The following is a 25,386-nucleotide window of genomic DNA, read 5'->3' as shown; positions in this document are numbered from 1 at the left end:
TAGTATGTAGCTGAAAAAATAGCTAAACTTCAAAATAGCCTAAAAAACGGTAACAGCCTAAATAAGCCAAAACAGCTAGCATGTCGCTGAAATATTAGCTAAACTCAAAAACACCCTAAACAAAAAAAGCTTAAAATAGCCAAAATATTTAGCATATAGCTGAAAAAAATAGCTAAACTTATATGATAAAAACTGAAAAAGCCTAAATTTGCCAAAACAGCTAGCATGTCACTGAAATATTAACTACATTTTAAAATAGCCTAAAAAATCTCAGTCAATACCTAAATAGTCCAAAAAGCTGGCAGAATGCCAATTTTTAGAACTTTAAAGCCATAACTTTGAAGCATAAATATAAAAGCATCAAAAGGCAGGAATATTATTCCAGAATAAATCAACTTAAACCTTAAATAACTTTCAGTATTTTACTCTCCATAAAACTATATTCTGTCAAAATTATGCAACTTAGAAATGACCGCAAGATAACATCGGATCATTAATAACAATAAAATAAAAAGACCTGCAGGGCCGGAGGGCCTTGATTTTCCACTTGCATTATAGTGATCACAGAACTGGGACACATCCAGCTGTTTCTGACAAAGCTGCTCTCTCAAGACACCCAATACATCAGGCCAGGTGGAACCGAGGCTCCCAACAAAGCAGAGGTGCTGTCTGTGAATCTACCTTAGCAACAAATGGTGTGCAGACACCATGGAGGTCCCTTCTGTTTCTGTCGTGGAACTTCATGTTCCACCCAATGCTAATGCTAATGCTAATGTTTATCCAGATTTGATTTTTATTGTGGCTGGAGACTTTGGCTGTAGAACTACCAGAACCGTGACGTGTTTTGCTCTTCAAAACTGCCTGACAAAATTTAAACTCAGATCCAAATAACTTCTTCTCAGACTGAAATGATCGATCTATCAACCATTAAAAAATCCTCCAAATTTTTGTTCACCGCTGATCAAAAATTGTGTTTTATTGAAGTTATACACAAATCTTAATTAAAAGTGAGCTGCAGAATTGAGCTGCTGTCCTCAAACCTTTTGTACAGCCACGCTTCCTTTGACAGCTCATCGCTCTCCTGCCATACAGAATCACGACTTTATGATAATTCAGAAATGTTAACATGACTCAGGACTCACTGAGAACAAATGAACACATGATGTGAACATCCACTACTTTTAATGAAAAAAGAGCAGAGACATTTTTTTTTTCTTGAATTAATTAACACTTTCATCCCAAGACTCGCTGAGAAATGCTGCACAGACCAAAAGAAGCTTTCCATCCTATTTCTGAAACGTTTCTATGAAGTCACATGACAGGTTAAGAGAATCCACTTTAAGCCAGTTTGACTTCTGAAGGTCTCTGAGTCCTCTGAGGGTGGAGATGAAAAATAAAAGCTGTACAAAACTCTACCAAAACTTTAACCCACGTGTCAAAGTCTAGGCCCGAGGGCCGAATCCGGCCCTGCGGGTATTTCTATCCGGCCCTCCAGATCATTTTATTTTATTCTTATTAATGTCCCGATTAATTATCGTTATCTTGCGCTCATTTCTAACTTGTATAATTTTGATAAAATATATTTTTATGGAGAGTAAAATATTGAAAGTTATTTAAGGTTTAAGTTGATTTATTCTGGAATAATATTCCTGCATTTTTATGATCCATAATGTTAAAAAGTTACTGATTTAAAGTTTTAAAAATTGCCATCATGCTAACTTTTTAGACTATTTTAGCGCGTACTAAGATTTCTTAGGCTATTTTGGAGTTTAGCTAATATTTCAGCTACATGCTAGCTGTTTTGGCTAATTTAGACGTTTTTTACTTTTTTTGGGATATTTTGAAGTTTAGCTAGTTTTGCTGCTACATACTAGCTGTTTTGGCTAACCTAAGTTTTTTTTTTTTTTTTAGTTTTTTTTTATGCTAATTTGCCATTTGGCTAATGTTTTAGCTGGTTATTAGCTTCAGCAGTTTTAGCTATCAATTTAAGTGATTTCAGCTTCAGCGTTTTTTTAGCTATCAATTTCAGCATCTTCAACTGCCAAATTCAGCTTTCACTCCAGCATTATCACACGTAATGCTATATATCTAGTTCATAAGTATATTTAAAAAGTTATCTCTTAAAATTATTTTATTCCATCAAAGCTTTTTGATTTTGTCAGGAATCTTTCAACACAATTATTTGCTCTGGTTGAAATTATGTCTTTTCTGGTGTCTGGGTCGGTTTTGACCCGAGTATATAAAATAACTTTATAAACCAACAATTAAAGCCAAAATTAAAATCATTGGTGGATTTTAGTTCACACACTGACAGCCACTTAGTCTCCAATCATGTGAGATTCAGAGAAGACTAAAAAGAAAAATAGACCAAGTTGGGCGTGTCCAGACACACAAAGAGTTTTCTCTGATTTAGCTTTCTAATATTTTGGAAGATATAAGTCATTTCTACTTGTTTGATTTGTTGGTTATTTGTGTTCAAATGTGTTTGGATTAAAGTTCTATTGATGACATATATATATATATATATGGATTTTTGCATGTTTTTTGAAGAAAATCTGTAGAGGTTGAAACTGACCAATAACACGATAGATGTTGCTAGAGATAATTTAAAAATAAAAATAGATCTTAACAAAATTATTTCAGAGATGTATTCTAAAGCTTTCAGTAAAATTCAAGCAGCACAATAACTTTTGTTTTATTTCCATGATTCTCTTGAATCACATTAAACTAATACAACACGAGGGCTAACCAGACTTCATGTTTATCATTTTTAACAGGAACACCCTTCTCTATCTAATTCTCTCCTCGAGCTGTAAGATGCGGCGCCTTAGACTGTCGCGGTTCATTTGCTCTTGGTTTCATCATTGTTTCCTCTTGGCCATCCTCTCTGGCATTTCCCTCAGGTACCTGCGCACCATCTACCTGGGTGTGCGGAGCCGGCAGAGTGCAGAGACCGAGCGCTGGCGCTGGCACTGGAAGATGGTGTACGAGTTTGCAGACGTCAGCATGCTTCATCTCCTGGCCACATTCCTGGAGAGCGCTCCACAGCTGGTTCTGCAGCTCTGCATCATCATCCAAACGCACAAGCTGCAGGCTGTTCAAGGTAACACAACTGTGTGCACACACAACCCCCAGTTGGTGGGGTTAAAGATCAAAGCTGTTCAGCTGTGACTTCATCTTCTGCTACAGCAGCTGTCTCCATGAAAAGCTCCAGATGTGTGTGTTTTTTTTTTAGCTGTGCTTTATTTGTGTTCTCAAGCTGCTGTGTCGGGAGAGTTTTTGAGCAAACATGGACCACAAATATTAGACCCCATTATTCAGGTTTTTATTATAATTCTTCCATTCAATTCATTGTATGAATCCTGAGTCAGCACTATTATAGCAATATGCTAGTATTTCTGGATATTTTAGCATCTACTGAGGTTTTAAGAGCTAATTTGGAGTTAAGCTTGTATTTTAGCAACATGCTAGTTTTTTTGGCTAATTTAGCATCTACTAAGGTTTTTAATGCTATTTTGTAATTAAGCTAGTATTTTAGCAAGGTGCTAGCTTTTTTGGCTAATTTGGCATCTACTGATGTTTTTTATGAGTTAAAGCTATTTTAGCAACATGCTTATTCTATTAGTTAATTTGAGTCAGCATTATTAAAGCAATATGCTAGCATTTTTGGATATTTTAGCATCTAGGCTAATGTGGCATCTACTGAGGTTTTAGGAGCTGATTTGGAGTTAAGCTAGTATTTTAGCAAGGTGCTAGCTTTTTTGGCTAATTTGGCACCTACTGAGGGTTTTTTTGGCTAATTTGGTACTATGCTAGCAGTTTAGCAACATGCTGGTTTTATTGGCTAATTTTGCATCTACTGAGGTTCTAAGAGTAAATTTGGAGTTAAACAAGTATTTTAGCAACATGTTAGCTTATTTTGGCTAATTTGGCACCTGCTGAGGTTTTAGGGCTAATTCTGAGTTAAGCTAGTATTTTAGCAACATGCTAGCTTTTTGGCTAATTTGGTATCTACTGGGATTTTTTGGTCTAATTCTGAGTTAAGCTAGCGTTCTAGCCACATGTTAGCTTTTTTTAAGATAATTTGTAATCTACTGAGATTTTGGGCTATTTCTGAGCTCGTACTTTTTACACATTTTAGTTTTTTGTTTTTTCATGCAATCTTACAAGAAATTTTGCAGTTTTAAGTAATTTAGCAACTTTACAACTTTCAGCAAATTCCTCCAGTAATTGCAGTACTTTTTTTATCATATTCAGCAATAAGCTTCAGCATATTCAGCGGCCACATTTAGCAATCTGCCGCAAAATATCAACTAACGACTTGGTGGCTGCAAATGGCCCTCGGGCTGCCAGTTTGAGACCTCTGATATATACATACACATATTCATAAATGATAAATGATCTGCATAAATTGATTCTGATCCATAAAAATAATATGTTGAAGTTGCTGGAGCCTGTCCCAGCTACTTTTGGGCAAAGGTGGGGCACACTCTGGACAGGTCGATAGTCTCTCAAAAACTCAATCACTTCCACTCACACTGAGGGAAACTTTAGAGCAGGACTCACCAACCCTGTTCCGGGAGGACTACTGCCCTGCTTACTTTGCAGCTAACCCTTCGTCAGTAACTGCTGCTCATCCAGAGTTGGTTTAATTTTGTTCTTTTTCAATGTCTTCCTTGGTTTCCCCAAAAAGGTGCTCCTGGCTTAGCTCTGGCTCAGACCCTGTGGTGTGGATTCTAAAGTTCCACCTGTACCTCCAGTTGGATCCAGTTCTGTGGGAGCCCCTGACGTGCAGGTCTCTGATGCTTGTGTCTGTTTGTGTTGTAGGGATGACCGCAGCTGCCTCTCTCGTCTCTCTTGCCTGGGCTCTGGCCTCCTACCAGAAAGCCTTGCGAGAGTCTCGAGATGACAAGAAGCCCATTAGCTACCTTGCTGTCATCATCCAGTTCTGCTGGCACTTCTTCACCATTGCAGCCAGAGTCATCACCTTCGCTCTGTTTGCCTCAGTGTTCCAGCTGTACTTTGGCATCTTCATTGTCCTGCACTGGTGCATCATGACCTTCTGGATTGTCCACTGTGAGACTGATTTCTGCATCAGCAAATGGGAGGAGATTGTTTTCGACATGGTTGTTGGAATCATCTATATTTTCTCCTGGTTTAATGTGAAGGAGGGACGGACAAGGTGAGGCCAAGATCCCTTCCTCATTTCTTTAAATCAACGTTTTATTGTAAATGGACTTTGAAAATGATAACACATTTTAATTCAATTAGAAATCAATCAGTTCTTCTGGTGTTTCAATTTTCTTTGACAAAGTACTTTGTTTTGCTGTGGATTATTGAAAAATGGAAAAAAAAGTACCATCGGTGAGTACTGGAACGAAGATCGACCACTAAATTGACAGCTTTGCTTTCTGGCTCAGCTCTCTCTTCACCAAAACGGACGCAACCACAAAACGGTGGATGCCGTTCCAATCCGCCAGTGTCGATATCCCACGCTCCGATCTTCCCTCGCTTCCCTTGATCTTCATTCCAGTACTCACCTATAGTCATGAGCTCTGGGTTATGACTGAAAGAACGAGATCCTGAATACAAGCCGCTGAAACAAGTTTCCTCTGGAGGATGGCTGGGAACTCTCTTAGAGAGGGTGAGAAGCTCGGTCACCCGGAGAGAGCTCGGAGTCTGAAATTCCATTAAACGTTAGCATCAAGCTAGCGGACTTTAGCTTCATGTGCTAAATCGATTAATATTTTTTATAAATCGATTATGGATTAATCGATTTTATTAACCCAGCCCTACTCCACACACATTGGTCACTCTTTGTTTGAACTGTTGCCATCTGTCAGACGTTACAGGCTCAATAATTCAAGGACAAACAGACTCAAAAACAGTTATTACTCGCCTGCAATCACCATTCTCAATGCTGCTATGAAATGAAATGCACTAGTCCATAGTTTAAATAATGACAGAGAAATGTGTGTGGATGAATGGCTTCTAGATATCCTAAGGTGGCATCTATCTATCTATCTATCTATCTATCTATCTATCTATCTATCTATCTATCTATCTATCTATCTATCTATCTATCTATCTATCTATAGATAGATGCTTATTGAGATAATAGATAGTAAAACCTAATAATAGAAACGGGCAAAAAAAAAAAGCAAGTTTGGCTGTTTTTGGCTCCGTAAGAGAATGACCCCTAACCTTAACTACCTACCATCAGAAATAACAAAGTAGCTAAATTACCAATTACTAGTTACCATTATGCCACAAATTTACCTAATCTAGGGGGAAACAACCAAACAACATCAGCAGTTTTTTGTATCCTGTGAGTCCATCACTTAGCTCAACTTGCTAAAACCAGGAGCAGCTGAGCAGCGGTCCAGATCAGGGAGGAAAGACACCAACACAACTCTCTGATATGAATAAAGACTATCTACTTCATTTGAAATTTTAGATTTCATTGCAGTCGTCTTGGTATTTTGTAGCTTTAGGGTTTAACTTCTCATGATCATAAAGGAAATCTCATAAATTAAAATGTTTAGGAACATAAACATAAAACAGACAGGATGTCTGTAAAGCCTCTTTTTTCTCTGTAGATCATCATCTGACGTTAGCTCATCTCGTCTGTCTGTGCAGGTGCCGACTTTTCATCTACTACTTGGTGATCCTTGTGGAGAACGCTGCGCTCAGCGCGTTGTGGTATCTGTACCGGATGCCGAAGACCACGGACGCCTTTGCAGTCCCAGCACTCTGCGTCATTTTCAGCAGCTTCTTGACTGGTGTGGTTTTCCTGCTCATGTACTATGCTTTCTTCCATCCCAACGGGCCTCGCTTTGGACGTTCCCCAAGTGGCCAGGGACTTAATCTGGATCCAACTGCTCAGTTCTCCACCCTCCCCTCTGAGGGCGCCACTAACTCTCTGCGCTCCAGCCGAGGTGCCAGCTCCACTCTGGAGCGCGACGCAGGAAAGTACTCTGAGCGTGACGGCTGCATGCCAGTGTTTCAGGTCAGACCCACAGTCCCATCCACGCCATCGTCTCGTGCTCCCCGTTTAGAAGAGACAGTCATTAAAATCGACCTGTGTCGGAACCGTTACCCTGCCTGGGAGCGCCACGTTCTGGACCGCGGCATACGGAAAGCCATCCTGGCTGTGGAGTGTTCAGTGACCCCTCCTCGTCTGCAGTACAAAGACGACGCTCTGGTGCAGGAGCGATTGGAATATGAGACCACGTTATAACTCCTCCCACTGATCAGCAGCAGACGCCTTCCGAATAACAGAGACTAAGCAAGATTGTTTCCAATATCAATCTACATTTTTGTCCAGTTCAGTTTTTTTCTTATTTGTCACCCAACATCATCGCCCCCTCCCCCCAAAACAGCACAAGTTCAGTCGACATCCTAAGATGTTGTGGGACGGTGCACAGGGTGCTTTCTTCACTCATCAGGAGAGTCCTCGTCAAATGGAATTACGAAACAAGAGGATAAAAGAGGCCTGAACCTAAAAGGCTCCAGTGTGATCCAGAATGGAAAGTAGTTCCAAACCATCTGCTGCTGCGTGACAGTCCTGACAGGAAGATCCCAGCAGCCACAGCACACGGGCATTTCCTTCACAACAACACATACTTAGTGCCAAAAGGGTTTCTGGGAAAACTCTTCTTAAGTCTTTGGATTTTCAGATGGAGAGCAGCTCAGAAAATCCTTTTCTTTTGTTCTCATGGGTCTGGTTGGAAACTAAAGTAGTTTAAATGGCTGACAAACGATGGTCAAAATAGCTTTTTTTAACCCATTATTTCTGTTTTAAGAATATAAAATAAAGTAAAACAGTCTAAATGGAGGAGAGCTGGTCAGAGTGGATGAAACCTGCTGAAATGTTGGCCTGTGATCCTTCATCCTCAACAGAACAAGTCAAAACCCCATAAATGCCAAGAAAAAGGAAACTTCTTTTGGCACCACCGCCTAGCTGTCCTGTGAGCTTGGCAGTGCATTGGTGCTGAGGAAACTGATGGTCGCTTGTCCACGGAGGAGAATAAGTAAATGCAGAAGATGAAGGATGAAGAACAAGAACAGAAGTGCGTCCATCTCTGAAGGCCTGAACTATGCACCAGGATGTACAGCTCACTGCTGGGACAGACGGCGTTTTCTTATTCTGAGACAATGTGGAGGGCACTGAAGTCATCCTAACTCTTTGTGTGGTAATTGTGTTGGTATCTGGAACATTGTGTGTATGAGTGTGTGTGTGTGTACATATGTTTTTGTTTAGTTGTAAGGACCTGCCCCAATGGTTGACAAACATTGTGAACATTTAGCGTGTTCCCCAGAACTTTAAAGACGTCTTTATTTAGGGGTTGGGACTAGAACCGGGGTTTTGTTAGGGTGGATTTGCAAAGGTTAACATTAGGTTTAGATGTAGATGGGAATGGAAACGCCTCAGAGGGGTAGACAGACCAGCATGTGTGTTTGTAAGTGTAGACTTGGATACTTAAATTGGCTCTTTACTCTCATCAGAAGTCATTCACTGAGAAAAAGGTTGTATTTTTTTGTGATATTTTTTAACAAAGCAGAGTATCAGGCCACACAGCACAGGTCCTCTCTGAAAACTCAATTCAGGACCAGAAACAACAGGCTTGAAGCATCACGACTGAAATACAGAGCCAGAAAGTCCACGGCCTGCAGCAGACCTGGTAGGCCACGTTGACATTGCAACTGAGCAAGTTAACCTGGTTGGAAACATAACATTAATTTTTCTAAAAGCAGGCACGTCGTGCAACAGAACAAAATAAAACATACTATGTCGTGCTAGGACTTAGTGGGGCTCATGGCAATGCAATCAAGGTTCTGCAAAGCTGAGCAGGGCCAGTTAAAGAAAGGCAAGGCAGTCCTAGCCAGGCCAGGATAAACAAGGCTAAGTAAGGCTGAACAAAAATCACTGAGAGTTAGCAAGATTTGCCAGTGTTGGGACAAGTTAGGGTTAGTGAGGATCATTGACTTGGTGCGCTTGATCTAGTAATCAAAGGGTTGCCACTTGGTGACGTGCAGCACTGAGACTTTGTTTTTTAACACCTATTTGACCGAAGTTCCAACTGAGGCAAGTTTTATGCAACAGAAAACTTTGAGACACAGCAGCAGGTGTTTGTTTAGGTCATCCTGCTGCAACAAGCATTAGGACCAAGACAAATATTGGTGAGTAACATTGAAACAGCTAAAGGTGATGCTTGTAACTAAGCCCAGATAAGAATGTGCAAGACTACCTAAGACCAGACAAGGTGGAGGAATGCTAAACAAGGTTCAGTCAAGGAAAGTCCAAGCATGGCTCATCAATGCCAGTTAAGGGTAGGCAAGTGTGGGTGGAGATAAGCGAGACTGAGGAAGCATAAACGAGGCTAAGCATAACCAATTAACGCTTAGCAAGAGCAAGACTAAAGTTGATGAGCAGGACCAAAGTTTAAATGGAATTTGCTGTGTGTATCTACACTCATCTTGGCTCTAATTGCTGTTATTTCGCTCAGTTGGATTGTCGTAGCAAAGCAGACCAAACAGCTAATGCTAAATGCTGTGGTATTTGGACTGTCAATGGTTTACCACTAAAGCCTCGTTTCCACTGAGCGGTCCAGGACGGTTTGGTTGGGTTCCATTGTTAAATGGAACTATCAAACAGTTCTGACCTGTACCTCTTGAGGGCCCCATCCGTTGTTGGTCCATAGAAAAGGGACGGTTGGGGCAGAACTGCTGTAGCCACCCGCTGATTGGCAGGAAGTGATGACGACATTAGAAAACGCCAGTACAGCGCTAAGCTAGTGTTTCCGTTTTCTCTTTTTTTCTTCTTAGACCGCAATCTTTTTTCAAACAACATTGAATTCCTGTTTTATACGATGTTCAAAAAGTAAAGCAGGAAAAAGACGAGCTTAGCTGAGGCGATACCAGTGGAAAGGCTCCTGAGGTAAGGATGGATAAGGCTGCTGCTTCTTCACTGCCTAGCCCTGTTGAAGGCAGCTTTGTGTGTTCATGCTGTACGTTTTCTCAGTACCTGAATATTCACTTCATAGGCAGCTTGGAAGGCTTTCAGGAATGGGCTCGATGAAGATTCTGCATAGTATTCATAATATTCATGAGGAAGTTCTGAATCGTCTCAGACAAACTCAGTGGAAGAGCTTCATGAACAAAGCTAACTTAGTCAGGATGACAACACAGACCCCTCAAGAGAGGCCATAATGTCATTTTCATTTGTAATTTTGTAGCACAGCAATACGAGGAGATCACGTGATGAAGATGACAGCATCACAAACCCACAGGCTCGGCTGAACTTAGGACACAGAAGAAGTTGGAGGCTGTTAGACATTAAAAACTTTTTCAAGCAGCTCAATAAAATCAAAGATTCAGCACAGCTGGAGGCTCAATATCCCATCAGATTGTTTTGTTTTTCAGATTGTTCACCCTGTTTTTATAACTTGATAGAACCGCAGAAAAAGATCAAAGCAAGACAAGTAGAAAAGACGGTTAAGCAAAGAAAAAGATCTTCCACAATTTCTAGTTTTTGTTTATCTTAGCTGATTTGAACCTTTTTGCAATTTGATTTTTTTTTTTTATTTACCTGAATCTAAAAGTGAGAGAACTGGAAGAGGCCATAGACACAGATACAAAACTCTATGAACCTGAAAAGCATTAGAGACAAATGCAGGTGAGTTGTATTTGAAAATGTCCCACCAACAGAGTGAAGGTCGGGCCTAAATGACCCGTGTTACTTATCTAAACGTCCTGTTGGCGGGAAGCCGCGCTTCAATGTTTGTGCTTTCTATGTGAGGGAGACGGCTGTGGAAATGCACAGAACTAGAACTTCAGAAACAGGATGAGCAGCAAAGCTGAGGATGTGGAATGCATGAGAGGTTTGATCATTCTTATAAATTCAACTTTATTTTTTCTCTTCGATTTTGAGTTTCTGGTCTCGTTCCTGACTAGCAGAGAATAAAACAAAGAATATAGAAAAGTGGTCAATGGATGTCTGCTCTAAATATCTGCGTGCTGGGGTTGACTGATCTGAACTGGACCTTTAGGATGGAGCAGGGCTCTACAACCTCAGGCTCTCTTTGACCCCTCCATTGTGGCTCTCTGATAAAAGAAAACTCCTTTTTTTTATTTCAAAAAGTAAAATGTAAGTTATAACATTTGAACTTTATTCGATAGATTCAAGAACAGTACGCGTCACTCCACGATGGTTCTGACTACAGCGCCCATAATGCAGTTCGGATTCATAGTTTACCAAAGTCGAACATTTTGACAGATTTGTGAACGCCGTTAACCACAGAAAATCAATTTGAGATCAGTAAGCACAACCAGAATTTAAAACCAAACTTTCTATTTTGAATAAATTCAAGGAATTTTGAAGTTCACTTAATGGTTCCAAAAATATGGTAAAGGCTGCTAAATTAGCTCTGATTTAATTATGGTTTGTTAGATTTATGAATTTCTAGCAGAGAACATAAATAGTAAAATAAACAGTGTATTTTATTGAAATATATACATTTATTGCATTGAGATGATCCATTAAGACCAGTCTGTCGTTCATAACAGAATCAGTCTGTCACTGTGGACATGAGCTGCACACTTCAGAGCCGATTTCCTTGGTCTAACTGTGTTTGGATGCATGTTAGAAAATGGACTTCTCATCGGTTTTGGACTTGAGAGTACCCTTGACCCTTGAAGAGCATGCAGACCTTCACTGGAACGTCCGGTCCATTCTTAAAAGCTGGTCGTGACTTTGTTGGGGAGAACTGCTGGACAAAGTTCTGCAGCTGGCTCTGACTCGGACCGGTTCTGTTCTCTACATACCTTTATTCTGTCTTGACTGAAAGCTGCTGATTTTGCCTTAAAGACATGTAACTTTGGTTGTTTCTGGTCCACCAGTCCAACGTGGGGTTAGTACTACAAGCACAGTGTCTGTTTCTGTTCTGTTTGGTTGTGAACAGTTCCAGTTTTCTTTGTTCAGAGTGAAGAGAGGCTTTGAGCGTCTGAGCAATCATGGATTCATGTCATCCGTATGTTCAGAACCAAGGTCCACTCCTGCACAGTCCAACGCTCAGGCCTTTGTTCAACCAGACCGGTTTCCAGTGAGCCTTAGTGTACTGGTTTTGTGGCGTTCGCTAACAATTGCATGTTTTGTGGGTTCATTCAGGTCTTCAGCAGAGCAGAGTGCAGATAAAGCTTAAAGAGTACTGTATTTTATACCCAAACGTGAGTTGCTGAGTCTCAAGGTTTCTGTGTACTTTGTTCTTTTGTTCCTGGAGGAGGAATTCTCCTGTCAGCATCATCAGCATAAGCACAGTTCAACCTCAGCTGCAGAGCCTCTGCTGCCCCCTGCTGTCTGGGTGCACACAATCAGAACACAGGAGCACAGGTTGTGTGTTGATGCAGAACCCTGTCAAACCGGTGAAACCAGAATTCAGAGAGGAAAGAGCTCATCGTCACACCTGACTGAGCTCCACACGTCATTCAGGCAGAAGACTAGCACAGAAAAACCCCACAGGAGACGCGGTGTGTAGCTGTCGTGCATGTCTGTCCTCTACAGTTCATGTCAGTGGAACGCCAGGCCGATCAAGGTGGAGCAGAACCCACTCGTGTGTAGAAATGTAAATATTACACAGAACATTCAGACTGTGAAGTCCTCAGAGTTTGATAAACAACATCCAACAGAGTGAAAACAGATAAATGTGGTTTATGTGATGTACAATAATTACTACTGTTTAAGAAAAAGTGGTCTTTTAGTGAGTGGCTTTGTGTGATTTAAGTCTGAAGAACTAAAGATGCATTCAGTAAGAAAAAGTACATTTTCATGGAAAAATAAATCACTGCTAATTAAAAGAAGTGTATATATGGAGTTTTTGTAAATTTTTATTTGGATTTAATGAGACCCAAATTACCAACATTGATTCAATAAAGTTCCCTGTGGTCATTTTCTGTTGTCAAGCTCGTTCTTTTCTTCTGAGGAGTAAATACGAGGGCTGGATTTAAGACATTGATTTATCGATTTAAGCTTAACGGATCGATAAACAATTAATAAATATATAGATCAATTTAGCACTTAAAGCTAAAGTCCTTGATGCTAACGTTTAATGGGATTTTCCATAAGACGGCTAATGCTAACGCTCGCTCAACCTAAACATACATTACTGACTAAATGAACATCTTTATAAACTCACAGACATGAAGTTTACAAACTCTTTTAAGGGAAAGTGTTTTAAATTAACCATTTGTGGTCTAAAACATAGTTTTTTACTTATACTTTCTTTTTCTTCTGGATTAAGGTGTACTTCTATAGCATGATCGCCACCTAGTGGTGAAACTGAAACATCCTCCAGGAGAAGCAGAACAATGTTTACAATGTTAATGATCTGAACATTTTAGTTAGAACTTCTCCTTTAGAGAATCACTGTATGATGATGGATGATATTAACAATCTCAATATTTAACTGATACATTTACAGTATGTGAACTGGATCAGATTAATATAAATATATTCAAATCATATAGTAGATTATTAATGTATTTCTAAACAAATGTGTATAAATGTGTAAACTCAAAATGTAATTGAAGAATCAAAAAAAATCTGAATTGAATCGATTCAGGCTCCTGTGAATCGAATCATTTCTGGAAGTTATTATTGAATTACTAGTGAATACTTTAATACTCAGACCTCGATCCTCTGAGAAAGAGAGCTGATCCATCCATTCCGTCAGAGCTCTGGTTGTTTCCTTATCTGGGAAAAAAACGTTTTTGAGGTCTTTCTGAAAGACCTTGAATTCACTGCAATATTTTAACTGGTTTCTGGAAAGTTGAACACAGTTTCAGGTGAACCATCGTAATTCTCAGTGTTTTCAGGTGGACTTCCCTTCTTCGAAAACAGACCCGATTCCCTGTCATGGCGGCCCGTTTTAAGCATTAAGATATTTTTTATGAAAAAAACAATACAAGAATAGATTTAAAAGCATTTTTTTGTTTTTAGCATCTTGGACTTATTCTATTTTTTTCAGAAAGGTGGTGATGTTGAGAAGCATCAGAAATTGATTGAAATCGACTAATGGAGAAAAGTAAAGCATCAGAAGCTGCACAGACATCATGAATGTTCCTCCAGCTCCACTAACAGACAGGCGGCAGTGTTTAACCCTCCTGCTCTCTTATGGGGTCCAGATGACCCCACCTTTAATCCTAGGATAGCACAATGGTTTTAGTCCTGCAGCTGCTGGTCATCTGCCCCACATCCTGGGTCAGTAGGGAGTGGAATGATGAGAGTGACAGGAGTCTGGGTGTAGTTGGGACCCAGATTGGGGTATAGGATGCTGGGTGGGTGGGGCTATCTTGCACTAGCTCTGTTGAGCTCCTGTTCCTGTTCTTGAGTTGGCCGTCATCTTATCTCTAAAATCTGGTTCTGAACAGTCACCAGCTCATCGACCGACTACAGCCGCTTCAGGTTGGCTTACCCAGCCAGCAATGTCAAGTGGGCCCATATGGATTAAAAGTGGGCAGGAAATGTGGACCCCAAATGGGTTTGTCCACAGTTTCTGTGGTGGCCCCGCCTGTGTTTGCGAACATTGCCTTAAGTGGAAACTCCATCTTCCTGGTGGATGGTGTAACATGCTACCGAGCTCCGCTGTATCGGCCTAGTTTTGCTGTTTCGAGCGAACGAGATCCAGAAGTTTAAGCTAGCGAGCTCCAGTGTATCAAGCTATCAAGATCAGGTTTATCAGCCTAGCGAGCTCCGCTGTATCGAGCTATCAAGATCAGGTGTATCAGCCTGACGAGCTCCGCTATATCAAGCTAGCGAGATCCCCTGTATCGAGCTAACGAGCTTTGCTGTATGGAGCTAGTGAGATCCGCTGTATGGAGCTAGAGAGATCTGCTGTATGGAGCTAGCGAGATCCGCTGTATGGAGCTAGCGAGATCCGAAGTATGGAGCTAGCGAGATCCCCTGTATCGAGCTAACGAGCTTTGCTGTATGGAGCTGGAGAGATCTGCTGTATGGAGCTAGCGAGATCCGAAGTATGGAGCTAGCGAGATCCGCTGTATGGAGCTAGCGAGATCCACTGTATCAAGCTATCAAGATCAGGTGTATCAGCCTAACTAGCTCCGCTATATCGAGCTAGCGAGATCCGCTGTATGGAGCTAGCGAGATCCGAAGTATGGAGCTAGCGAGATCCCCTGTATCGAGCTAGCAAGCGCCGCTTTATCGAGCTCCACTGTCCACCAGGCGGCTGGCTAGCTAAGTGAGCCAACCCACCGAGTGTCCACTTAAGCCAATATGGGCAAACACAGGTGGAACCACCATGGAAACTGTGGACAAACATATTCAGGACCACATTTCCTGCCACTTTTAAACCATATGAGGACCACTTGGCCTCACTGGCTGGGTTGTGTCACAATACTGAATTGTGTTTTTTTTTTGGCATTGTGGTAAAATCCTAAACAAACTGGACTAAACCTCTTTTCTGTTCACTTGATAAATAAACATAGCCGAACAGCCAAACACACAACCTCAATGTTGATCATGTCTCCCTCCCTATAGGAACGAAGAAGCGGTGCGTCACTCCATCATCTGAATCCAGTGACGCACCGCTGCCTGTCTCAATGGAAAACCAAATGCTTCTTAGAAATCTTGCTAGTGGATCTAGATCAGGAGTCTGCACCCTCCAATGTGGTTCTTTTACCCCTACATTGGGGCTCTGAATTGAAAAAGCAACTGTAAAGGAAAAAGGAAGCAGTAAAGTTAATGTAAAAATAAAGTGTGATAACTTCACCTCAATCACAATCAGTCGAAGGACAGTAGGAATCATTCAACGCAGATCCTAACTACAGTAGCCGAAATTCTCCATCAATCCTTTGTAGTTTAGCAACGTCAAACTGACACATTTTGACTCAATTTTAAGCTTCATTTAACACAGAAAATCAGTTTATTGTCAGTAACCAGAATTAAAGCTACTTAAAATTACAATCTACTGGAATATAAAGCAGATTTTAAATGGTTACATTTGCTCTAAGACTGGAAATGTTGTTAAAGAACTATAAAAGAGGGTTGAAGTTGATCTATATTTCAGCAAATGTTGGCGTTAAATTGCTAAAAAATCCCTAATACATGCCAATTTTGCAAAAAATATGTAGTGTGTTGCTTAAATACTAGCTAAACTCTAAAATAGCCTAAAATTCCTCAGTAAACTAAATCAGTCAAAACAATGTTAGCATGTTGCTAAAATTGAAGCTAAACTCCAATTTTTTTGAAAATTACAATAAAAGATTAAATCATGAATATATTTAAAGGCTACTTAAAATTTTTGAAATTCAAAGACTTTCTCATTTATTTCCTATGTGGCATATTTTGCTCAATATTTCAAAAACTGTTAAGTTTATGAATACCAAAAATACAAGAATGATTACTAAGCAATAACATGACTTTGACCTGACTTTGACACCTGTGGTGTAGGATGTCTTTTATTTTGAAAGGAAGTCATGCAAAGGTCTGTTAAAAGTTATAAACTATTTCATATTTTTAAAAAAAGCTATTTTCCCATCACGTTTAGGTTTTATTTACACCAAAAAAACCACAATAGTTTATTTAAATGTGTCGTGTAACGAAACATAAATATAAATCAGTATCGTCTTTTCCTAAAGGGTGAGTGAAGACTTTATGGCTCTTTAAGTGTTGAAGGTTGCAGACTCCTGATCTAGATGAACGCAGACTTTGGCGCCCGCCATGATTTGCTGGTCATTCTGGGGGTCATGTCGATGATGCTTGGACAGAAAATCAGTAACATACTGTAACGTTTCAACCGTTCTCCTTCAGAATCTACTGGAATCATTGTAGCAGTCTTCTAGCAGGGGCGTCTTGTCATTGGGAAAGGGGGCGGGTCTTAGGTGACTCCGCTGAGAGGTCATGCTGCCCTTCGTCTGTCGTTTCCAGGCTGTGAGTTCTTGCTGTGCCCCCCCCCCGTGCAGCCGTTCCAATGAATCAAAAATGTACATTTATTGATTAAAGAACATCTATTTCTCTGACATAAATAAATTGGACAATAATCAGTTACACTTAAGGACACAGTGGTTTGTGCAAGAGTGTGCCCCAAATCTGTAAAGGATTTTTCCCTCTCCCCCCCGCGCTGACATGTGACTCCTGTCAGGAACGCTCCCGGGAATGAGCAGATGAGCACAACAATGTTACAAAAACAAATGTGCAATAAAAACCACAAAGTGGAGGGAAGGAGGGAGCCTCAGGTACCGCGACCATCATCCATCATGAGCGGCGCCGCCGGCTCTAGAGTCCAGGTCACAGAGGGCCACTGGCCTTAAGGTGCTTTGTGTTTACTGTAGAATCGCTCTAACAGGGCTCTGAGGATGCTCCCGGGAATCTGCTGGTGCTCATCGATCAGTGACTGGACAGCGAGCTTCACCTGGAAGACAGAGCAGCAGTCAGGGTTTCAAAGGAGGAACAGTCGGCGACCGGGACGCTGTGAGACTGCAGCAGCTCCTGGAGGATTAATAAAAGCATTTCCTGAAGTTTTCCATCAGTCAGTGTGATAATAGTGAAAGGAAGGTGAAACTCACTCTCTCTGCCAGTTCTGCAGCGCTCATGTTGGGATCGTATGGAATGGGATCACCAAGGAATGTTCGGAATTTCACTGGAAACCCACCATAAACAGGAGCTACGGGGAGACGGAACCGTTCATACAGCCAGCGGAACAATCCTGGAAAAGCAGAAGACCACAGTGGGGCCAAAAGTAAAGGTCATGTCTGAAACTCCTCCCCCCTGGAAGAGGAGAAACCTGCTCCCTGTGTCAGAGCTAGGGAGGTAATGATTCAGTCAAGCCACGATTCTATTCGATTCAGAATTTTACATTTTTTTTATTCTTAAAGGTAATTAAGATCAAGTATGTTTCTTTTTGCCTCTTAAACTGGTTGTTTTCCTACTAACTGAAAATGATTCAACCCAAATAAACAATTATACATTAAATTGAAATAATCACAAACCCTGTCATACTCGCTTCATGTTGTGCTCTACGTGTGATGGACCGCTCCACAGACATGTGCAGGGCTGATGCATGTTTTCACAGAGGATCAGAGTCTGATCATAGCAGATGCACGCCCTGTATCTGCATTCACGTTCTGCTGTGCTTCACGTGATGACCTTCATGCTATCAAATACACTCCGCCTCCGCGAGCTGCTGCAGCTTTCTGCACTTACTCAGAGTTCCCAGAGATCTGAAGCCTTCACGAACGTTCTGCGTAAACATGGGAATCACTGGCTGGAAAAAGCAGACGGTAAAAGGTGAGCGAACAGCTCTAGAACAAACACATGCACTTTTCTTCAAACCATATAACTACGGTAGATGAACTCTTTAAAAAAAAATTCATACAGTTATAAAGATAACATAAATATAAACATCAAATGTTTTCTTTAGCTCAAAAAGGTTGAGCTCCTGGTCTCAGTGGAGTCAGGAAAGCTCCTTCTTCACCTGTGAGGTGTACAGGTGGTGTCCAGCAGTCAATGTGAGCCAAACTAGCAACCTGAAGAGCTTGTGTGCTAAAGTGAAAGGGTGGAGTAGAGCACGTGTGTCAAAGCGAATAATTCTATCCAGCCCTCCAGAGCATTTTATTTTATTCCTATTAATGGCCTGATGTTATCTTGGGTTTATTTCTAACTTGTATCATTTTGACCAAATATATTTTTTATGGAGATTAAAATATGGAAAGTTATTTAAAGTTTAAGTTGTTTTATTCTGGAATTTTTTACATAATTATGTAAAAAAGGTTACAGCTTTAAATTTTTAAAATGCGTTATTCTGGCATTTTGGACTATTTTGGCATTTACTAAGAATTTTAGGCTATTTTGGAGTTTAACTAACAATTCAGCTACATGCTAGCTGTTTTGGATCATTTAGGCTTCTCTTTTTTAAGTTTTTAAGGCTATTTTGGAATTTAGCTAATATTTACACACTAGCTGTTTTGGCTAACTCAAGTTATTTTTTTAGTTTTTAAGGCTAATTTGGCATTAAGCTATTATTGTAGCTGGCTATCAGCTTCAGCGTTTTCAGCAGTCAGCTTCAGCGTTTTCAGCTATCAGCTTTAGCATTATCAGCTTCCGCGTTTTCAGCTATCAGCTTTAGCATTATCAGCTTCCGCGTTTTCAGCTATCAGCTTCAGCGTTTTCAGCAATCAGCAATCAGCTTCAGCGTTTTCAGCTATCAGCTTCAGTGTTTTCAGCTATCAGCTTTAGCGTTTTCAGCTATCAGCTTCAGCGTTTTCCGCTATCAGCTTCCGCATTTTCAGCAATCAGCTTCAGCGTTTTCAGCTATCAGCTTCAGCGTTTTCAGCAGTCAGCTTCAGCGTTTTCAGCTATCAGCTTTAGCGTTTTCAGCTATCAGCTCTAGCGTTATTAGCTTCCGCGTTTTCAGCTATCAGCTTTAGCGTTTTCAGCTATCAGCTCTAGCGTTATTAGCTTCCGCGTTTTCAGCAATCAGCTACAGCGTTTTCCGCTATCAGCTTCCGCATTTTCAGCAATCAGCTTCAGCGTTTTCAGCTATCAGCTTCCGCATTTTCAGCTATCAGCTTCAGCGTTTTCAGCTTTCAGCTTTAGCGTTATCAGCTTCTGCATTTTCAGCAATCAGCTTCAGCGTTTTCAGCTATCAGCTTCAGCGTTTTCAGCTATCAGCTTCAGCGTTTTCAGCTTTCAGCTTTAGCGTTTTCAGCGTCGTGTTTAACTTTCTGTTGCATGTCTTTGGAGCTGCATGAGTGTGATAATCCCTCCTTGTGGATGCTCTGTTTAGCAGGACTGCATTACCGCTCTGATAAAGGTACGGATGACCAGTTATCTTGAACAAAGCACTTTTGACACCTTAAAAACCACAGAAACCTTCACTGAAGCCCTAAAATCAGCTGAAGATTAAAGCAGATTTTCAGTCCCAATCAATCGTTACCAAACACAGCAATCTGATGGAAGACAAACATGAAGCCTTTAAAAATGTTGGAGAAAGTGTTTATGGGTAATACGTGCATCTACAAAGGTCATATCACGTGACATCACTGGATGCACTCACCACCTGAGAGTCGATGGCAACCTGTGCGAAGCCTTTGCGTTTGCTCCACAGAAGAGGGTAGGTCTCGTCACTGAACAGAGCTTCTCGCACTCCTCCAGGAGAAATCCCCAGCAGGTGACCGTTCCTGAGAGCACGCACACACTCCTCCTGAGGACCGTGGATCACGCTGAACACCTCCAGCAGCAGCTTGAAACCTGAGAACACCAGCGAGTGAGACACAACAGACTGACAGCTGAATGCAGCTTTGAGACAGGAAGACCAGAACATTTCAAAACAGAAGAAAACACAACAGAACAGAACAGAATGGATCACAACAGAACAGAAAACAACACAACAGAATAGAACAGAACAGCATGGATCACAACACAACAGAACAGAAGACAACACAAAACAACACAACACAACAGAATAGAACAGAACAGAATGGATCACAACACAACACAACAGAGAATAACACAAAACAACAGAACACAACCGAATAGGACAGATCACAACACAAAAAAGACAACAGAACAGAATAGAACACAACACAACAATAAAATAGAGCACAACACAAAACATAACACAACAGAACAGAACAGCTTTATTTCTATAACTCTTTTCACAGAAAGAATCCCAAAGTGATTTCAAAAAGATGTTATAAAATCAAACCAAAACACAGAGGTGTGTGTGTGTTTCTACAGTTGTGTGTGTGTTTCTGCAGTGTATTTGTGCAGTTAAATGTGTATTAGTGCAGATGCATGTGAGTGTGTTTGTGTGTCTGTGTGTACCTGGGATCTTGAAGAGGAAGTGGTCGGCCACAGAGTGGCAGGTCCGTCCTTTCTGGATGATGACTCTGGCCAGGAAGTAGTAGTAGTCGATGGGGATGGCTCCGTGGTAGTAGACGATCAGGGCCGGCCCCTGCTCCGGGATCTTCTCCATGCCGTGGATCTCGTAGCCTGGTCAATGGGTCAGAGTTCAGACATACAAACTGAAGCTCATGGCTTTTGTCTTATTGTTTTTAGTTTGCACTTCAACTTCTTGCAGCTTCATAGAGATCCTACTGTGGTAAAAGTGAAGAGCCTTGAACCTGGGTGAAGGTAGAACATGGACACAGCGGGTGTCGTGTCTGCTCCTCACCTGCTACAGTCAAGTCTGGCCTTGTTCTTCACCTCTGAATTATTTTGACTGAAAGGCTTTTGCTTTTGACAGAAGGTCATGAAGGCAAATCCAATTTTCTACTGCATGTGGCTCCTTATGAATTTTGATCAGCAGAAATCGAGCCAAAATGTCTCTTTTACTGTTAAAGGTTGCCGACCTCTGGTGTAGAAGATTATAAGACGGTAAACCGGAAGCCTCATTGTGAAATTCTCAGCACAATAAGTGAAAAGTCCGACATCTGCCATGGATACAAATATTCCAGGATACCTCAGAGTTTCTCTTTAGGCCTCATATGTCAAACTCAGAATTATCTTTGGCCCATATGAAAATATCTGACCTCTGTTAGAACTGGTCAGAATTTGCCGCTAAGACATCACAAATCCCACAATGTGATTTGGACTTGTAAAGTGATATGCATCAGCATGAACATGCTGTTCCTCCAGAGCCTCACCGTGCCATATGGCCCCATGTCCATCCCACAGAGTGGCCAGGGTCTTCCTGGCTCCATCCCACAGGTTATTACAGTACGCCTCCCTCAGCTGGTTCTTCCTCTGACAGAAGGAAGCAACAGGTCAGCTCGGAGTTCTGCAGAAGGGGCAACTTCAGGACTCACAAAGAATGAGAAAGTTTAAGGTGAAGCAAAGAGTTGATGTTGTTGAGTCCCAAACATGTATTACAATCATCATCATGTGGACCACAATCATTTCATCCACTAAACGGGACTCCCAACAGGCTAAACTGACCTAAATTAGCATCACAGACGGCATGTTTACAGACAAACGTCGCTGGTGATTTTTTTCTGATGATCCATTTGTTCATACAGATTTCCAATAAATTCCTTGTGTCTTATTATTCTTAAATTCAAGACAGTCAGAATGGAGAGCACTGATGCTGTCAGGGTTTCATCGGGGAGAGAGGAACTCACCTTATAGACGTGGAGGAACAGTATGGAGAGGTAGAGGAGGATGACTATGAGGAACGGCAAGATGAAGACGACAGCCAGAGGAGTGAAGACCCACAGCAGGTACTCCAGAACACTCAGGTAATCCTCCACTTCATCCAGGCCTGCCCACTCCTCCCACACACGGAACAGGCACACCTGCGGACCAGGACAGGTGTGTTAGAGCGTGCTCTGAGGATGAACGCTGGGGGTCCGACGCTAAGGAACTCGGGTCATTCTGACCCAAGACTTTATCTGTATTTGAAGCAGGCTGAATTTGAATAGACCAGGAGTGTCAAACTCAATCGCACAAGGGGGGAAAATCCAAAACACACCTTAGGTCGCGGGAAGAACAGGATAAACATTTATTGAACACTCTAAAACTACATTTTGAAAAAGTTAAAACCGTTTCTTTTTAACAATTATTAACTAGATATATAGCATTACCTGTGATAATGCTAGTGTGAATGCTGTAAGCTGAATTTGGTCGCTGAAGATGATAGTGCTGATAGCTGAAGATGCTGAAATTGATGAATAAAAACGCTAAAGCTGATAGCTGAAGACGCTGAAGCTGATAGCTGAAATCACTGAAGCTAATAGCTGAAAACGCTGAAGCTGATAGCCAGCTAAGATATGAGCTAAATGCTAAATTAGCCTAATAAAACAAACAAAAAATTGGTTAGCCAAAGCAACTTAGCATGTAGCTGTAAAATTAGCTAAACATAAAAATAGCATAAAAAAATAAAAAAAATAAAAAAGCTTAAATAAGCCAAAACAGCTAGCATGTTAATATTAGCCTAACTCCAAAAGAGCCTAAAAATGTTTTTCAAAGTGGTCCATGGGCCTTGACTTTGACACGTGCCTCAAAATAACAATGAATAAAAATTAAAGTTAAAGGAAAGTGCGACTTCTTTAAATTGAGCTCCATGGTACCTCCATCCTGCAGCTGGGTACTCTTGGCTTTAATTCTTTAAAGCTGTCCCATCTGCTGCCATGGCAACACCGTTAATAAGGTGGAGGGGAATGCAGGAGAACCTGATGGTCACCTCGGCCTGCATCCAGCACATCACTCCACGTTTAAGACCCACAAACAGGATTGAAATGAATCAGTTTTGTTGTTTACATGTGTATGTCACTATAGTAATGCTTATAGAGAAAAACCAAATCCAGTTTGTCTTTTTTTTTTTTTTTTTTTGGTATTACCAACAGGCCCGACTGCTTTGGGCTGCATTCCGTACTCAAAGACTGTCTCTGAAGGCCCTGAACACCATCCAACACCTGCAACACCTGAGCTCCAACAGAGACCATCTCTGATCAAACCTCATCCCTGTGATAGACCAGCAGGATGTCCCTGACACCGCTCTCACCACTGATGACTGAATGCATCACAGCTTCATCTGCTCAGTCCATCTGCAGGCCCTCCAACACTAAAATTAGGGTTTCGGAGACCGCAATAGACCCACTTCTGCTTTCACTGTTTCCACATTCTGTGACCTTCTCGTTTAGATCCTGATCTCAGAGCCGCATTCCTGGTGCAGCAGGAATGCTGCAGAATGTGGATCAATCACCAGAGAAACCCGTTTGCTCAGCCTGCAGACACGACACCCCCTCACCGCCCGGCGAGCACTCTTACCAGGAAGGAGACGGTGTCTGTCGCCGCGGCCAGACAGGACTGGTTCCTGGGATCCTCCATCCTGCTCTGCCGGGGGCGACAGCCACTGCGGCGGGATCAGGCGGCCCGCCGGCCCCGCAGGTGCGGGTCGGAGCTCATGAGAGACCCGCAGCTGTGCCTCAGATCCGGACAGGAACACCAGAGCGGGATCTAAGAGCACCTTCTGACCACGGTGAAGGTGGAAATGGAGACGGACAGGCAGAGGCGTCAGAGGTATCCACGGAAGGTCAAATAGAAGGACGACACGTTTTCCGCTCAGCCAGTAATCCTCCTTTCAAAAACCCAAAGAGCCGAACAGAACAATCCTCAGAAATCTGACTGAAACGGCACCGACAGGCTTTTGACCCGGAGCGCTTTCACCGTCACACATTCAGATCCAGCAATCCCGGAAACAAACAGTTCCCTTTTCCACCGGAAAACTTCCTGTTTCCGAAAACACACTTTCAGAATAAAAGCTCATTGTCCACGTTCACCAAAACCAGGGGCCGACAACCTTTAACAGTGAAAGAGCCATTTTGGCTAATTTCCTACTGATCAAAACCTAGAAGGAGCCTTTAAAGAATTTGCATTCATGCCCTTCTACTTTTTTTTCTTATTCTTTTTTTTTAATAATAAATATTAATTTTGTCTATTTTTGGCACAAACAAAAGCAAAAATACAAAAAGAATCTAGCATCTCTCAATTTTTTTGATTTTTTAAAACGTTATTTATTTACGATTGACAGAAGCTCAAATAACTTTTTCTCAAAATAAAAGATGATCTGTGCCAAACAGGATCATCTCAGTGCAGCTATGGGTAGCCAGTGACCAATGTTGGTGCAGCATAAGATAATATGTGCTTTTAACTCATAAAAGATCAAACTTTTTACCAAAGTTTTGATTTGCATCCTGTTCATTCTGGAGGTAGAGTTGAGCAAACAAGACATCTGACAGGGATGTGAAAACCTAAATAGTTTATCATCTATGTGCACCCCAGACATCAATTTACAAATTTAACTAATCTAAATTAAATGAATGTCAAGTAATTCTTACTTTAAAATTGCCATTTTCTCTTTCTTTTACTTATTCATTTTTTTTCTTGGTTGGTTGGTAAATTTAATCTAAATTGAATAAATGCTAATTAAGTCATCCTTACTTTTAAACACTGCTATTTTCTTTCTCTTTTTTTGTTCTTTTCCCCTCTTAGTCCTCAGCAGTCTTACACTGTTGGGCTTTGTTATTTTAGTTTGGGGTTGGTAGTCTTAGTTTGCAGGCTTTGTTTGTTTGTTTTCTTTAGGTAGTTTTGGTTAAGGGGAGCTGCTGACTCAGACAGTCTCCATGACTTATTTTATGTTTGAAGGAGCCACCATGGAGAGATAAAAGAGCCACATGACGATCTGGAGCTGCAGGTTGCAGACCCCTGATCTAAGCAATCTAAGGCACGATCTTAGTCCAAGAGGACCTAGCTGCAGGTAAGATGTCAAGTGTTATGGCGGAAAGACCGTATGGAGTTGATGGATGTCCTAAATACGCTGTTTTTTATCTAAAGGGCGGGGGTCAGTGATCTCATAAACAGAAGTTGTACTA

At 41.3% G+C, this 25,386-nt stretch overlaps 2 protein-coding genes across 3 annotated transcripts in view; one reads left to right on the top strand and one right to left on the bottom strand.

Annotated features, from left to right (window-relative positions):
• xkr4 (XK related 4) overlaps positions 1–12,948 on the top strand; it is a 20,384-nt gene extending 7,436 nt beyond the window's left edge. Inside the window, exons 2-4 of the mRNA XM_024279147.2 lie at positions 2,904–3,103; positions 4,828–5,182; positions 6,640–12,948. Of these exons, the coding sequence (XP_024134915.1) occupies positions 2,904–3,103; positions 4,828–5,182; positions 6,640–7,240 (1,156 nt within the window). The 3' untranslated portion in view covers positions 7,241–12,948. The remainder of the gene's footprint in view (positions 1–2,903; positions 3,104–4,827; positions 5,183–6,639) is intronic.
• A 4,032-nt stretch (positions 12,949–16,980) lies between these two features.
• On the bottom strand, positions 16,981–24,242 carry tmem68 (transmembrane protein 68). Of its 2 annotated transcripts, none has more exons than XM_024279157.2 (8): positions 23,783–24,242; positions 22,135–22,308; positions 21,661–21,760; positions 20,840–21,007; positions 20,070–20,263; positions 18,218–18,278; positions 17,581–17,720; positions 16,981–17,426 (listed from the first exon to the last, which is right to left on the bottom strand). In XM_024279157.2, exons 1-8 carry the CDS (start codon positions 23,840–23,842, stop codon positions 17,322–17,324), a joined length of 1,002 nt encoding a protein of 333 aa, XP_024134925.1. In that variant the 5' UTR covers positions 23,843–24,242; the 3' UTR covers positions 16,981–17,321. The 2 variants fall into 2 exon arrangements, with proteins under 2 accessions (XP_024134925.1, XP_024134932.1); XM_024279164.2 differs by lacking the exon at positions 23,783–24,242 and adding an exon at positions 23,083–23,103.
• Positions 24,243–25,386: the final 1,144 nt, after the last annotated feature.

Source organism: Oryzias melastigma, linkage group LG17, assembly GCF_002922805.2.
Source record: "Oryzias melastigma strain HK-1 linkage group LG17, ASM292280v2, whole genome shotgun sequence".
Classification (NCBI taxonomy): domain Eukaryota; kingdom Metazoa; phylum Chordata; class Actinopteri; order Beloniformes; family Adrianichthyidae; genus Oryzias; species Oryzias melastigma.
Note: the sequence above shows the minus strand (reverse complement) of the source record. Positions and strands in the feature narration are given on the sequence as shown.